We start from the raw sequence: 17062 nt of genomic DNA, 5'->3' as shown, positions 1-17062 counted from the left end.
GGTTGAGGAGTTGTACCGGTCCTTCAACAAACTAGCTATTGTGGCTTCTGCAAATGAAAGAAGTACCGACTACTTGAAAGCTCATCTCCTGAAGTTTAAGCGAAAGACGAATTTCCAAGATAATGTGAGCAGTGGCTCTGGTTATACCGTTGATTGTGCGGAAAATGCACGACGTGATATTCTTGATCCAGTCTCATGTAAGGCGAAGGGGAGTCCTCGAGAAAATAGATTTAAAAGGAAAAACTACAAGTCGAAGAAACAAGTAAGTAAACCTAAAATTATATATATCTCTTACTTTCTTATTTGTTGATACGCAAACTGATTCGTGATTTTGTCATTTAGTGCACCATGCTAAAACGCCTACATCTAATCCTGTGTTCCTGAACCGAATTGTGATATTACAACTACACAAGAGAGTAGACTCAGTGGTATTGCAGATTGGGGTGAAAAGGAGATTTAAGAGGTGCAAATTTTTGTGTTAATGTGGATGACAAGACTAATTGGTGAATTTATTTTGAAGGAAGATGAAGATTTGCCTATGTTTCTTAATTTAGATGTTTATATTTGCTGAATTTATGTTTGAGATGATCTAAAGGTTTGGTTGAGATGTTTAGTTCATATGAAACATTAACTTAAGAAAGTGTTTGTAAGTTTTATAGTGAATTACATGGGTATTTGGCTAAAGCTGGAGTTTATGGTGTTAAAGTTGATGTTCATTGTATTTTAGTGTCTGACTTGATTATTCCTGCTAGATTTCTTGTTTGACATTGATCTCATGGAGAACTAATTTGCTCCTGTGCACAAGGTATTTTGCATTGATGCCTGACATTGAACTGATGGAGTAACCATAAGACTCCATGAAAATAATAAGTTCAATTGTTAAAATTGTACATCAAAACTGTAATTTCATATAAACAAAATCAAAATTTTCAAAGTTTTGTTGTCACTGGCACTACAGAGCACCTGTTCAAGACTAATGGGCATGGACACCTTCACAGTATAATTTTCATACATAACAAACCCTAGATTACAAGAAGAAACCTAATCAAAACTTAGTTCAATGATCAAACTTCAACTTCCATGGTTTTGATGTTCCTGTACACTACATTACTAACACCAGAAGTTATAAAGGCAAATAATTTTATAACAACACCAAATTAAGGAAGATGTGAACAAAACTTAAGTTTAAATGCTGAAAACAATATAAATTTCATTCATTAGTTCGAAAGACTACACAAACAAGTTCATACTAGATCACTAATCTTGACCAAGAATGCTAAACATACACTGATACAACAATAACTAAAATGTAAACCACAAAAAGTTTATATGCTTCTTTCTATCTTATCCATCTTCAAATTAGGCGGCATAGATGTACCAAGTTCGTCAATCATCATTCGCGAAGATGTTGGAATTGATGAAGAAGATGAAGCCGAGCCTTGAGTCAGCTCAAAATGAAATGAGATAGAACATCAATCCTCATCCGAACACTTGTAATACATAAGTCAGGTAATGTCTTTCGATCTACACATTTTCATAATCATGTTCCCACCACCACAGAAACGTGGAATCTCTCCAAATGTAGTCTGAGACATACTGAAAATAAGAACAATAAGACTATAAATCAATCAATTTCTTATTTGCAATTAAGAACAAACATCAACAACTACTGTTGTAATAAGATGTGAAATTTCACAATTTGGAGATGGAAACATGGAGATGTTGAGTAATCACTGTAGTTGGGATTTCGCCTCCTCATACCTCAGACAAATTAAAATCAATATTGTACTCTTCATAGATAAACACAATAATAGATCAAAAAATCTACTTAACTAAAAATTTAAATCGATGTTGTACTGCTAATAGATAAAAAGGGAGATTTTATAGGGCCTCCTCATTTTTGTTAAAAGGGCCCCCCTCAATGATAATTTACCAAGTAAAATGGTTCATGGGGAGGCCTTTTAACAAAATTGGGGAGGCCCTATAAAATTTCCCAAAATAAAAACCCTAAAACCATCATCTACATGGGTGGGAAAATGAAACCCTAATTTCATACCTCAAGATTTTGGTGGATTTTGACTCGATTCGAGCTTGAAAGTTGTAGATATGAACGAAGATCGTCACCAGAAACACTAGATGCAGTACTGTCTTCAATCAACCAAAAAAGAAATGAGCAAAATTGATTGAGAAATGAATCTCGGTTTTAAATGTATGTTCCTGAAAGAGAGAGAGATAGAGAGAGTCGAATTTTTCCCAAAAACTTAGGGTTTTTCTTCCTGTCAAAACCCGATATTAAAAATCAAGGGACTGCTATTTCAACTATTGCATTTCGTGGGGTGAAACTTAAATTTTGAAAATCTGAATAGGAAGAAGGGACAGCTGGGATTTCTCACGTGAAGTGGCGCGACACATAAGCCGTAGGCCCACGGTAGGTTCAGACTTTCGCCCTCTATATCATTTCTCTTTTTTTTTTTTTTTTTTTGTTAAAGGCTATATCATTTCTCTTGTTACTATTGCTTCTCTAAATAATTTAAGTGAGAAGAAACATAGACCTAAATGGGCCCCTTGTGGTAAGGGGCCTAGTGCGGGCGCCCTGCCCGCACTGGCCCGTCCACGACCCTGGTGGTATCTAGAGACACTAAATGAAACATTATCATGGCTGAAGTGAGGAATATGTTGGCTGCATGTGCAACAATAACAGAAGCTCATGCGGCAAGACTTGTCGTTGAGCTTTCAAGTTTAGCACGAGAGATTTGAATCGAGTTGCACACTTACTGGGAAACTGGGAAAGGATTCTTTTATGTCCGGTAGCAATAGATTTTGGAATGTTATACAAATTCCAAGATGCATTTTAAGCCAATTATTGGCAGAGAAATCAAACATTGTCATTGAGAATTTTAATGAATAATTGCAAGCTATATGCTTTTTTCACAAAAAAAATAGCTCTCCTCCATGTGGGACTATTCTCACATGTGCTTTCGACTATAATCGATTGTATTTCAAAAAATTTCAAAACAGATTTAATAGGCTAAACAAATTCTCTAGTTAGACATTTTAAGACTGTGAGGCCCTGGAGTGCCAAAGCAGACAATATCTTTAGCATCTTAGAAGGTTGGTAAATATCATCGTATGACACGTTATCAACACAATTATGTCTACTGTGATGTGGTGTCGGGAGGCTGTTTTGTTAACGATCTCACATCAGTGGTGAGAAGGAGTGTGCTGCTTCTCTTAAGAGGTTAAACACTCTTCCGTAGTGAGGTCTTTTAAAACTTTGAGGCCTAGATGTGCCAAAGCAGACAGTACCATTAGCAGCCCAAAAGGTTGATCGACGTCATCTTATTACAATCAGGATAATATCACACAAATTTCTAAGTCAAACTTCGAAAACGACTATAAGAAACATTTCCCAAAGAACCAATATATAAACTTTAGTCACTTATAATGAGCTATCACTTAGAACACGAATAGTTTGACAGAAATAAATCAAACTAGCGGCTTACAGTTGTTGCCACCTTCCCCACCAAATACCATAGTTGACTTCCAATCACCTTGTTCTCCTAAGAAAGACGCGTCATAACAGTCTTTGACATCTACTAGGGTCCTAATTTTATCCTCATTCACCTGCACAGGTTTTCCTTGATCATTAACAACCTCCATGTTGGATATGTAACAAACCCCATAGTATGATTTCTTATAAACACCAGTTCCCATTGGTGGCATTGGCAAATTATTTTCTGCCCCTGCTCTCCCACCATATGTAATGACTGAAGCACTATTTGAGAGAATGGGTGAAGAGTTCTTTTGGCCAATACCCTACTATTACATCATCAGCTGAACAACATCTCAACCACCAATTCCCACTTGTTGGATCCTGCATTCCAATACAAAATACTTTGAAATTCTCATTTTCTTTTTTAGAAACACATACATACTACTGCAAGGACTAAAATTCGACAGTGTCAACCAAGCCCACAAATTAAATTATGTCGTTATCTGTCCAAGGTGAAAGTCTCTCTCCATGATCATAGCCCAAGAGTATACACGTTGCAAACGTTACGCTATCCCTTCTTAATACCTAAATTCAAGATTGCAGTTGGCTCGTGACGAATGAATCGGGTCAATGATACAACAGAGGAGATCATCCAACTTATTAGCAAGGCATGGTATGGTGTCAAAATGATAATTTATACACATTCTTATATCAAAACCAATATTCTCATTCGATTCATTATCTTGGGGAAATGAAATTGAGATACGTAGAACTGGTTACAATTTTTATTTATCTAACACATTGTATGTAACTATGGATACAATACATTATATCATAAATGAGTTGAGAACTATTCGTTTTTGTGTTCCAACAATAAAAATATCATCTTGTCGAAACAAAGTTGTATATGTGATGTACATGATAAAACAAATACAAATTAGACAGTAAAGTAAGAATATCTATAGTTTATAATGAAATTCGAATCTCAAACGTAAACTCCAACCTCCGTATGCTTGAGAAATCCCCTAAATTTGTTTTTCTTCGATATATTTGAAACTACAAAGTTGAAAAAAGTAAATAATAAGAATAAAATACAAACATTTGCTTTACATTCACCTGTAGACATAATAAAATTGTGTTATAAGTTATGATCAGTCACAGTATTCTCCTTAGTTGTCTTCACACAAACAATTACTTGCAAGGAAAGTAAATAATTGTTAGGAGGTGCAGAAGGGTGGAAGAATGGAGAAGAAATTTAGCAGAATATACTTCAATGAAGAGGAAGGGCATACGTAACATGTTGTTAAGCAGCAATTAGTACAACCATGGGCGTTCCGAATTTGGAAAGATTACACGTTGCAGACTTAGGTACAACTTGAAACTCAAACACCACAATATTAACTTAAAGATATGCATCAATCTGCCATTAGCACGCCATAAATCGCCGAGGATGAGAGGCACACTTTCAAGTTATAGCAGCCATCCTGAAATTGTTCAACAAAGCTCATAATGATAGGTTTTAGAGTGAGAAACAATAAATCTGCGGAGATTTGTGCCCCCAATAGACATGTACAGGTATTTTCAAGCAAACTTGTCAACATCACCTCGTTCACAATAAGAACTAAAGACAGAAAAACCATTGAAAATAATTGGATTCACATTGCGTAATCCTGTTTACTTGGCCAACACCATCCTCACAAACTCCTCATAGTTTACTTGGCCATCCCCATCCACATATATTTCTCTGATCATCTCGCCCACTTCTTCATCAGTCAATTTCTCCCAGATTTGTCATCACATGCCTTAGCTGCTCCATGTTGGTATAAAAAACAAATACAATTTATTATGATAGGATATCTTCCAATGGTCGGAAAATATTTTGATAACTTAGTGTCTTCTGTAATACATATTATAAGTTTTGATGTAAGAGCTCTTTGCTCGATTGGTGCACTCTTTACACCATTGTCAATATATTATAGACCTTTAAGAAAAAAATGCAAAACCACAATGTACACAAAGTATGAAGAACCCAATTTTGTATTGTTTTTGTAATAATAAAATGAACAAATAACGATCATACAAATATATAAATGAATCAATAGGGCCTATCTCTGCAGCTGAAATGACACCATTACGATCCTTGTCAAAAACCTTGAAAGCTTCCTTGAGTTCTTCTTCGGAATCAGTATCCTTCAAGAGTAGAAATAGAAATTTTAACCATGTCAACATAATTATTCTGAAATTTTTAAATTTAATTGAAGAAAGAAAACGTGTATTACTTCTTCCAAACATTCATGATCTTAAATTTCAAATACACAAATAAATCAAGTGAAACAAATATAACAAAACATTAAGATATAATATTTTCATGAAGAAAGAAAAAGAGGCGAAATTTAATGGGTAACAACTATACCTATATGGGTTTAGAATCACTATTATGGTGTTCCGTGACAAAATGTTATAGATGAAATTTTTTTTTGGATTTGAATGAAAGAAACACCATTCGGACGCTAACCGATTAATATGTAGGGTTTGTAAAGACTTTGCGACCTTAAAAGTGGAGTCAAACTCCATATGGTTGAGATATTAGTTGGAAATATATTTTCTCCAATAATCAAAATTCAAAACTACAGAATTGGTAAATTAAATAATAATAATGAAATACATATCTATCCCTAGAAAAAGTTACATAAAATAAATTTTCAAGTGGATTTTGGAAGAAATCTATTCTAGCGACATGTAGACTGTAATGAGAACAAACAATCCAAGTGACGTTTCCATATCTAATGTTCTAGAAGAAGGTATTTAAAAAAATCCATTACCAATTATAAAAGGCATGGAGTAGTTCACTTAGCGTTAAAGTGACCTGTAGATATAAAGAAATTGCGTTATAAGTTATAGATTGCCCACAACACTCTGTTTAGTTGTGGTTCGTAACGTGAATAATTAGAGTATCAAGAAGGATAAATGTCAATGATTGTCAGATGATGCATAATTGTGGGAAAAGACGAAGAAATTTAGTAGACTACACTTTAACGGATAGAAGGTTATATGTAGCATCCCAATAAGGCGTAGCACCGGACGTGACCAGTTTCGAAAGATAGACATTACAGTTGAACATGTGTTATGTCTTGACGGAAACAATAAAAAATTTTAATTACAGTAATAGAGACCAAAAAAGTACTTAAATATACTAAAGATTCCATGTCTTGTGTAATAAAATACCTAATGACTTGTGTAGTTGAATAGTACTTTTGTTGTCCTATTGAGTTTGAAACGAAAACGCTTTAGTTATGTTCTTTACTTATGGTGATTGTAAACATCCATACAAATGCGTATGAAATTAAATTTAAGCGACAACCCAAAGAGACCAATGTGGCTATAAGACGACCTTGTTAACTATAGCTGAACTAAAATTAGGAGTTGCATTGATGGATTTATTGAGTAATTTGAAACTTGAACATAACAAGACTAAACTAAATATATGGATAAAAGAACCCTTTGCTGCACCAAATGTTTCAACTTGATTTTATGGCACCATGATAACCTACATTAAATTTAAGCGACAACTCAATCAGACCAATGTAGCTATAAGACGACCTTCTTAACTGTAACTGAACAAAAATAAGGAGTTGCATTGACGGAATTGTTGAATAATTTTAAACTTAAACATAACAAGACTAAACTAAATATATGGATAAAAGAACATTCACGATGTTCGTGGTAACCTACAATTTTTTTAAACTGAAAACAATTAAAGAGGTAAAAAAATAATATAACAGATAAGTAAAGTTAGTGTGTCGTACAGAAAATTAATGATTCAACCTTTGTGTGAAGCCAAGCAACTACAATAAGAACATTCACGATGTTCGTTAGTACGTTCCGATCAGGAGGAAGATATACATATCTAAAATGGGAAGGATGTTAATGAGGACTGAGGAGAACATGAAACTAACTTTTATGACAAACCAAATAATTTATTTCACTATTAGATGACTGGATCAAGAAATGAGGATGTCTTCACAATTTTACAATGAAAACTCATTACCAAAGAAAGGAGAAGGAAGTAACATACTCAAGATGAGGAAGAAATGTGTATTCCACGACAATCTTGTAGCTATAGGTTCACTAACAGGAAGAAACCCCATATTGACTCCCCTACTTTGGTTTCCAGTAAAGCCGACATCTTTGGTCAACTATGCAGGTAGACAACTCGAGTCCTTCACAACTTGTGCTTCATTTTGTTGATCCTTATTATCTGTTGATATTGGCTTAGTTGCTGAATAAAATTTGACTAATTTGCTTAATGTCAGGTTGGTACGTAATTTAGGGGGAAGACTTCTTTCCCTACTAAGTTACCAAAGAAATGGAAAACTAAAGAGAAATTTCTTCTCTTTTCCTAACCGTAAAAGTTAATCAAACAAAAATTAAAGGTAATAAGAGCAAAACATATATGTACTTGTTTAGTTGTCTTTTGCTTCATAAGTCAAGTTTTCATCTTTGAAATCCACAAATGCAATGTTCCTTAGCCTCAACATAACAATAAAGACCGGTCAAGCGGATGAATATTGAATGCAAAGTCCCACCTAAATAACCCAACCAGTAAATATATAATTTGCAGGCATGTATGGAAGGTTACCAATTTATAGTTCATGGATCTTATAGGAACAAAGGTAGGATTTCATTTTTTATTTATTTTTCATGCTCCTCTTTGCATTAATATGCTGGCGGTTTACTACAATAATCAGGACATCGGTATTCAGAATGACCACCAATATCAATTAGAAGCAAAATCGAACATCCATGTGAAAAATTAATATATTTGAACATGATTTACTCAAAACGGCTTACAAGAACAATCTAATTGATAAACAAAAATTTATAGACTAATTCGAACTATGAGGTTGTTATGGGAGGAGAGCGATACCTTCCTCCAGAGCAAAGACAGACAAAGGAAGCACCGTAGTGATCAGAAAAGAGTCGAGAGAGTTTCTCGTGATCAGGAGATACCGAAAAAAGGGTCCCTCCTAATAGTGAATCTTCTTCTTGTCCTCATGTCTACATTGGTGTTGTCTGCATATGATGATGAAATTAATTCATTTGCTACCGCTGCAATGGAAGAAATACATCCAGGAGAGAAATCAATAATAAGCAGTTGATTAAAGTTAACAAAAGAAAGTCATACCAAATGAGAACGTGAAGAGATTGTTGTCCATTGCCATATATTATCCGAAATGAAATTTGATTGAAAACGTCGAAATTTTGTTCAAGTAGTTGTCCTGTTACACCATCAATGACTTCACATAAGAATAAATAATCTCGTAAGCAATTGATATAACTGGAACATAAGAAATTTAGGCAACAACAATCTGCGAGTATCAAACCTACAACCTCTTTTAGTTAGAATCGGTTGCACGCCCATTAGAGTACAACCCATTTGCTATATAAAGAAGCTTTGAATCGGTAACAATCAATTTTCTAATGTAGATCTGAGAGGATGAAGGATAAACTGTGTAAATTATAGCCAAGATACAGTTATAGAATAGTTCTATATTCAAACAAAGTTGTTCCATGGAGGAATTTGACCAGGTAGGTAGTTTGCACCTTATTGGAAATGTTGATTACGGTACATATCAAATAAAACACGGAACACTGTAGGAGCAAAGGTAACCAGGAAGCAAAATTTATGAAAATAAAATTCAATTGGTTGAGTCATTTCCCCAAACAAGTTGTGTCATAAATAAAAAGAACTATGGACAAGTGGAGGGTGAAAGTATTCACTCAATCTCGTCCAATACTCGGTACTTCTTAACAAATAAAAAAAAAAGTAGATAAAGATGTCATAAAATCTAAGACAGTGAGAGAGTGAGACATTGAGAGAGGAAGGTGAGATATTGCGGAGAATTTTAAGTATGAAATAATTACAAAAAAATTGAGAGTGGGGGATGAAGAGGTAAGGAAGGAGGATTAGATGAAAGGGATAAATGGGAAAGTGAAAAAAATAGAGGATTTGAGAGACAGGGATGGACATTGACAGAGAGGAATGAGAGATATGACAAAGAATTTGAGAGTGCATATTCAATGAAGCGCTTGCACGAGAGGGGAGGGATTTTGGTGTTTGAGATTCACTGGGCGCGGTTAGGAGTTGATAAGGCGAGGAAGACAAACATGGAAGAATAGTTGTCTGTGTGGCTACCCAAGTTTTTGTTGTTGAGAGAGAAAAATGAATTTCTGAGAGAGAAGAAGGAAAATGTCATGTTTGGTATGCGAATGAGGTAATTGAAGGGACAACGAAGAGGTAATTGAAGGGACAATCAAGTGTAGATGGACAACAACAAAATGAATGGATTGTTTTGAATGAATAGTGTTTGTCCTAGTCACATGTATGTGTGGTCACCAAGTTACCCGGAGGAGCTTTCATTTTGTCCTAGAACTGGGTAGAGTTAATTCAACTGAACAGAGAGAAGTTCAAAAGATGAATCGACCCATAGGAGAGGAACATACCGTGAAAGATGGGCGAAAGCTTTTGGTTATTAATGTGCGATTCAATTAAAAGGTCTGGACTAAACGATAAATAAATCATATCAAATTTGACATCTGTTTGAACCATGAAAGAGGAAAGTTGCCTTTTTTTTTTAGGAAAGGAAAGTTGTCCTTTTAAAATGTCTATGTGGCTATCAAATTATGTCTTAAGCATGACCCCCCGTCCTACTGGCGGGGTAATGCCCTTTAAACAACGCGAAAAAGTAGACATGATATTCGATTATTTTTTTTAATTAGTATCCTGATACCCTCTAAAGATAGGTGTAGTTGTCTAGAGGTATAAGATTTGTCGTTAGTTATTTAAAAGTTTTGAAATTACAAAACTTTTTTGATTTTGATGTTTAAATCTATTTACAATTTTTTTTTAAAAATATTTCTAGTTTTCTTTTATAGATAGCTAACTGCCCCCATATTATAGGTTTAAGTCCAATTTAATACAATCAATCTAGACCCATTTAAAAAAAAAATCAAACTCCAACTTAGGTGTAGTAGACATATGTTTAAGTTTTTTTAAAGTATGTCTTACAAAAGACATGAAAATTAGAATTGTACGATTCTAGCCACATAATATTCAGCAAACAAAAATTCGCTATGACATAGAAGGCATCTCCATCAATTCATAAAGGGGTGCTATTATAAAAATTGTAACTTCACTTTCCCTCTTTTCTTGTTTGTTGGATTATCAAACCAACTCCATATCACAACAATTCAAAGTGAGAACAAGAAAATATTAACAAAATTAAATTGTGAGATAAATTGATAAATACGTAACATGTTCTACCTTGTTATTAGAAACGGAACCAAAAATTTTGTTTGGAGTACAAACACGAAAAAATTTGTCAAAGTATAAGTTCTGGTATGAAATATAATTTTCATATATATTTTTCATTTTGATTTAAGAGGAAATGACTCAATATTAAAAGCAGAATACAAGAGTGAACATGAAGGTACGAGAAGATACGAAAATGAGTCTCCACCAAGGCAATAAACCTAATCTTTCAATTATATAATCAGTAAAAGGAAGAAGGCAACTGTTGCACCAATCAGTTATACCCGCTTACTTCTTTTTTTTGTTGAGATTATATCCGCTTACTTGATTATCAATCTTGTATGAGCGTACCAGTATATGATACCACAAAATCACTTATTGCTCTTACTGTTCATTTAGATATTTCATCATCCTAATAGAAAAAAATCCAATAAGAATACTAAAGAACAAATACCCATCATCATTATTGATAGTTTGAAACTTTTCATCACTGAATGAAACATATGAGCATAACATTAATAAAATACTTGATCTGTATCAATTCTCCTTCCATGAATATATCAACTGTTGCTTCGACGTATGGGGAAATGGTTCTTTCTTATATATGGGAAAAATAATTTGGTTCATGAAAATGCTACGGAATTAGTAATTAGAATTGACTAATACTAAATTGATATTTTATGGACATAACATTTAACATAATTGTTCATCTTCCTAAATTTTTCTTTGAGAGGCTTAATAGGTTCAAGAAGCTACAATTAATTTAATAATCACCTATTAATCACTACTGAGATTTGTTCATCTTCCTAAATCGTTCTTTGAGAAGTTTAATAACTTCTGGAACATCAACTAATTTATTAGTTAGCTATTAAAATTTATTAAGATATATTTTGAATAAAATCAATACAATTGTTGATCTTCCTCAATGGCTCTTTGGGAAGCTTAATAGGTTCATGAATTTGAAACTAATTTAGTAATTAACTACTAATTATTAATGAGTGGAAGACTGATCTAAAGGTTAAGATTATAGATGAAAGAGAAGGGAGGACTATGATTTGTCATAATCTTTGTCCTAGTCAGCAAATCATATGTTTTGGTATGCCTAGTCACATTGTCCTAGTCACCATCTAAGAGCATTCATTTTGTCCTAGTCACAAGTATCTGTTTTGTATAATAGATTATTCATTCCAAATTAGTTTATACTTTCACCCATGAAAAGAAAATGTCAGGAATATAAAATAAAATGCGAATATTTACAATAAGTACAAAAATACAAGGGATTCCAAAACTACATAATATATAAATATAAGATTACTTACATGGGTAACCATAGGTGTTAGAGGATATGTATCTGGATGAAATGATTTGGATACATATTTTGCATTTATCAAATCTTCTTTTGTTGTCCTTCTAATTGGAACAGTTCCTTCTGGGCACCTTTCATTCTGAACTTCAAATAAAGTCTGTGCTCCATTTTTGTATGATGAGGTTTTTTTACTGATAGATTCTTTTTCTATGATATCTGGTTTCAACTGCACGTATATAAACCGTTTATTTTTTTTCAGAAAAATTAATTATCAAACTAAAGAAGATGAATTATCATTTTGTGAGACGGGTACAAAGATTTATACCTGAATTTTATGATTCTTGAGCAATGGATTGTCAAATGCTGGTTGTTTGTATATATCTACGCAATCGAACAAATCCCCAATACTAGTCTGTAAATCACCATAACAAAAATTACAAAATTTTTGTTTATTTACCAAAATATAATAATATTATATATGTAAAGTTAATGTTTGATTTATTCATATCTTAATATGATTAGTTTGTTTTTTAGATTTCGACATCTTCTAAAGCTGGAACAAGATCACGATGGAATAAAAGAAAGAGGCATATTACAAGATCATGATCTAATTCCACTCGATTGATGCAACCACTCATGGTTGCAAAAATAATATTTAGGTTCATGTTTTAAAGTATAGGAAACACGAGGCCTAAAACAAAGACTACTATATCTTACTCGAATGGTCTTGACGGAAGGCTTATTGAGAATTCTTAATTGTTCTCCGAAATCCAACTCATCTTCTTTTGTTAGAACTCTTCTTCCTTCTGCAACATAATAGTTTTGATAAAACATAAAAATTATTATTATCGCCAATAACAATGACTTTGAGTCCATAGTGAAATTCATCGATTGAAAATTTTCATGGTTTTGCATCTTATTTATTCACGAAAAAGGAACTTGACGAGTTGTCGTTGCGATTTTCTTCTTAAAGATTATATCATATAATTTAGGGAGGTAATCATGAGATAATACATTAGATATATTGCATTTATGATAAAAGCAAGAGGGTTGACTTAATTATTTCAATCTCATAAATTGTCTTAAATTGTCTTAAAGATCTCAGTCCCAAAATGAATGACTTATTTTGAAAATCCAACTTTTTAATGGAACATCATAAATTAGAGTTTGACTATAAAGAATAACATGATTTTTCCAATTGTGCCTTCATTAATTATAATGAAAAAGTTTAACTTACTTTGAAATAAAGTTTACATTAAATTTATAGTCATGGGTATTATTGGAAAGGGTAAAAAGTTCTTTTCTTTATTTTTAGAAATGGGACACTAAAATGGGACAACCAAAAAGGAAATTAGGTCATTCAATTTGGGACCGAGGGAGTATAATTTAGGGAGGTAATCATGAGATAATATCTTAGATATATTGCATTTTATGATAAAAAAAAAGAGGGTTGATTTAATGAGCTCAACCTCATAAATTGTCTTAAAGATTATAACATATAATTTAAGGAGATAATCATGAGATAATATCTTAGATATATTGCATACGATAAAACAAAGAGGTTGATTTAGTAACCTCATAAAGCGTATTAAAGATTATACCATATAAATTAGGTGGCTATCATGAGAAAATTAGGGAGGCAATGTCGATGAATTTACTGATAATACCCTAGAGCCTGAACGGTCTGATGACCTTGTTGTCTTGTTCCCTCCACCCGTGTTGTCTCACCCTGATAGGACTGCATTAGACGTTGATGTTCAGGATGATGGCTCTATGGGCAAGTTTGGGGATGACACGATTCTAAACTATCCGGTATTTGACACGTGTAAGGAGTCAGTCTTAGATGAAATGCTAAGAAGGCATGATATTATAACTGACTGGGAGGCTCCAGATGTCTTTGAGGACATTGATGACGTTAGAGACATGCTAGATAGTTTGTCAGACCATTTACCTAAGGATAACATGGACCTTGACTTGGTCCCTGAGCATGTTGCCTTACCCTTAGAGTTTAGTTTGACCTTCAACATGGTCTCAGACTCGGTTGTTGATCTCTTTTGAGACAATTCAGACGTCTCCTCAAGTACATCTATGGACATAGTGGACATTCTATCCACTAAGCTTGCAAATGACTTTCTGCCTTCGACTGATATATTGGGCCTTCACTGTTATGTCGATCATTTTGATAACTTTCTAGTCGCTGGTCCTAGTATCTATACTTACTTAGTGGACTGTGCATCCACTAAGTTTGGGGATTGTCCTTCTTTTTTTATAGTCTCACATGCACTATCAACAGTTCACAAAAATGTGAGACTATCGTTCACTAAAAACTTTGTGTTTTGGGTGGACCCACAGATGTTTCGATTATTGGTTTGCAGTTAGTTACACTTCTGTAATCCAGTAGGTATAATTCTTTCTATTTTTCGAGTCATCTGTTTTGTCTGGCTGAAGACGTCAAACTTGACGCTTTCTGGGAGGCAACCCACGGTTAGGACGTTGGAATCAGGTAATATCTTTCCCTTCACCCTGTTATTTTTTGCATAGTCTTCAGAACATTGAGAACAATGTTCGGTTTATGTTTGGGGATAAGGGAATGAATTTTTTGTTAAGTCCTTATTTCAAAAATTTAAAAGGTTTCAAAATTTTGAAATTTTTTTATTGAAAATGTGAGTCTAGTTGTTTTTGCTTGTTAATAGTTATAGAGTCTAGTTGATCGAGTTATCCATTTGCTAATGGTTTTTTCATGAATTTCGAGTCTTGAAGTTGTCTGTGCACTAGCCATGTGAGTGTTAGATTGGTGAAGTGTGGACTTTTCTAGGAGAACTTAATCGATCATTAGTGGAGACTTAACTCATGTGAGATTCTGAGTCTTTCTTTTTGCTTTGAGTGATCTCTTCTGCGCTAACTCCGAGTAGAGTGAAGAGCTACTCAACCTCGCAATAATCAAAAGAGCTCATTTGGTCTCTTGAGTTCAAATTTTACAACCACTAGGGATGTCCTCAAGAATGTGAACCTTTCTCTTGTAGTCTGATAAACTTGAAAACAGTGTCAACTAGAGGAAGATATAAACTCCATTCACCATTAGAACCCTGAGAATAAGGCATGAAGCAAAATGAAAAGAATTTTACCACAAGGAAAGAATAATGTGAAGAAAGTGGTATTTTGAGTTTTATTACCAGAAGTGTATAAAAAAAAGAAAAAAAAAGAAAAATGAAAGAAAAAAAGTATGTGTTTGTTTAGTTTAAGTGTTTATCCCTTGAAGTAGTTCTTGAAGATTTGAAGACGTCGAGTTCTCAGGAGTTCTAATTCATCCTTAGCATCTATTGACCTCTAGGAAACATTGTTAGACATTTGATCAGGTGAGAAGAGTTGGTTAGCTTCCCCATTCCATATTAGTGGTTGTTTCCTTTCTATGAGATCAGTCGTTTACGAAAAATTTAGTCCGTCTTTTGTAATGTGTTGAGTTTTTCTTCATGCTCGTACTCACACATAGAGTGAATCGTTTTTTAGTGACTTAAATTTTGAGTGTATGACCGTGAGGCAATAGTCGAGGCGAAATGTATTGAGAAAGTAATCAAAGTCTTGTCTGTTCTGAACCGAAATGATATTCATATTGGCTGGTCACGTGCACTTCGAGTCTAGATTAGTAGTGAATGGATTTTTAGCGTTTGTATGGTTTGGTCGACTTGGATTTCATTTCTATTAGCTTTTGAAAATCTACCGGATAAACATTGTTAGTCCATATCATATTTAGACCCTTCTGCATTTTTGAGATTTTTGAATTTTGTGGGTATATTCACTACAAACCCATAGGAGACAAAACTCGTGCTCTTGGGTGACCTAGAGGTTTAACGGCTTGTTGCATGTGCTAAGTGGAATCGTGATTCCCTATGAAAGTGGTGAACTGGGCTTAGTTTTATTTTTCAGTTTTGCTCGAGGACTAGCAAAATCTAAGTTTGGGGATGTTTGATGGGACATGAAAATATCCCGTCTTAGTCTCTTAATTTGGGCTAGTTAGCCTATTTCGGGCAGTTACTCTGATGATTTGGTTGTTTCTCTGTCTCAGGTCTCATTTACGGAGTTCGATGCGAAAAATGATAAAAACAGGAGAAACACACATTAAGGGCATTTTGGTCATTCAGTGGTACTGGTGTTCTGGAAATTTTAGTGCTCGGTTGAAAAGTAGAGTCCAAGACGAACCCAACGGCGAAAGCGAGAGTCAAATTGGAGTCCAGACGAGGAAAATAAGGTAAGTCAAAGTTTTGTTCAAAATCGGATCTTTTTGTAACACGTGGCGCGGATCTGGCGTGAGGACGTGGGGCAACCTGACGGTGCGAGGGATAATTTCGGTACACTGGTGGGCACCACGGGACAAGGTTCGTGATCTGGACGAGTCAAGATCCAGTATGTCACATGGGCAGGCTTCAATACTCCCTCGTGCGAATCTGTGGAAGATGGATGGCGTAGATCTCTCCTACACACATGCCCGCATCCGGACGTGCGAGGTATATTCTTCCCCTCTACCGAGACGCACCAAATCATTCTCCTCACTACATCCAGCCTTTACCCTGGAATGGGTAATTCCCAAATTAATGGGAAATTTTTACTTAACTTTTCTCTTAATCTCTATCTCCTCTGGAAATAGTAGAGAGAAAAAGATAATGGAGGGAGATGGAATGTGATAGTTGAACAGAGAAGGAAATTTTTGAGATGAAATCAAAGATTGGAAATGGGAAGATAAATCGGGAAGCAAAGATTGAGAGTGATGGTTTGGATAAAAGCTGAGTATTCTTAAAGGGGTGACATATATATTTTTAGAGAGGAAGGTGCTGTTTGTTTTTTTTTATGTCTGAATCTGAATTGGCTGGATCTGAAAAGTCTGAACTGAATTGGCTGAATTTGAATTGGTTGAGTTATTTTAGAAGTTAGATGTTTGTTTTCGAAATTTGAATTA

General features: G+C 34.2%; 1 protein-coding gene across 1 annotated transcript in view; it reads right to left on the bottom strand.

Annotated features, from left to right (window-relative positions):
• Window positions 1-12998, bottom strand: part of LOC147536887 (protein neprosin-like) — a 32377-nt gene extending 19379 nt beyond the window's left edge. Inside the window, exons 1-3 of the mRNA XM_086642563.1 lie at window positions 12829-12998; window positions 12437-12523; window positions 12125-12337 (exon numbers count right to left, since the gene is read on the bottom strand). Coding sequence (XP_086498689.1) covers window positions 12125-12337; window positions 12437-12523; window positions 12829-12987 — 459 coding nt within the window. The 5' untranslated portion in view covers window positions 12988-12998. The remainder of the gene's footprint in view (window positions 1-12124; window positions 12338-12436; window positions 12524-12828) is intronic.
• Between the last annotated feature and the right edge of the window lie 4064 nt (window positions 12999-17062).

This window comes from Eschscholzia californica, unplaced genomic scaffold (genome assembly GCF_041429995.1).
Source record: "Eschscholzia californica isolate CP2 unplaced genomic scaffold, dmEscCali1.0.p SCAF_5, whole genome shotgun sequence".
NCBI lineage: Eukaryota > Viridiplantae > Streptophyta > Magnoliopsida > Ranunculales > Papaveraceae > Eschscholzia > Eschscholzia californica.
Note: the sequence above shows the minus strand (reverse complement) of the source record. Positions and strands in the feature narration are given on the sequence as shown.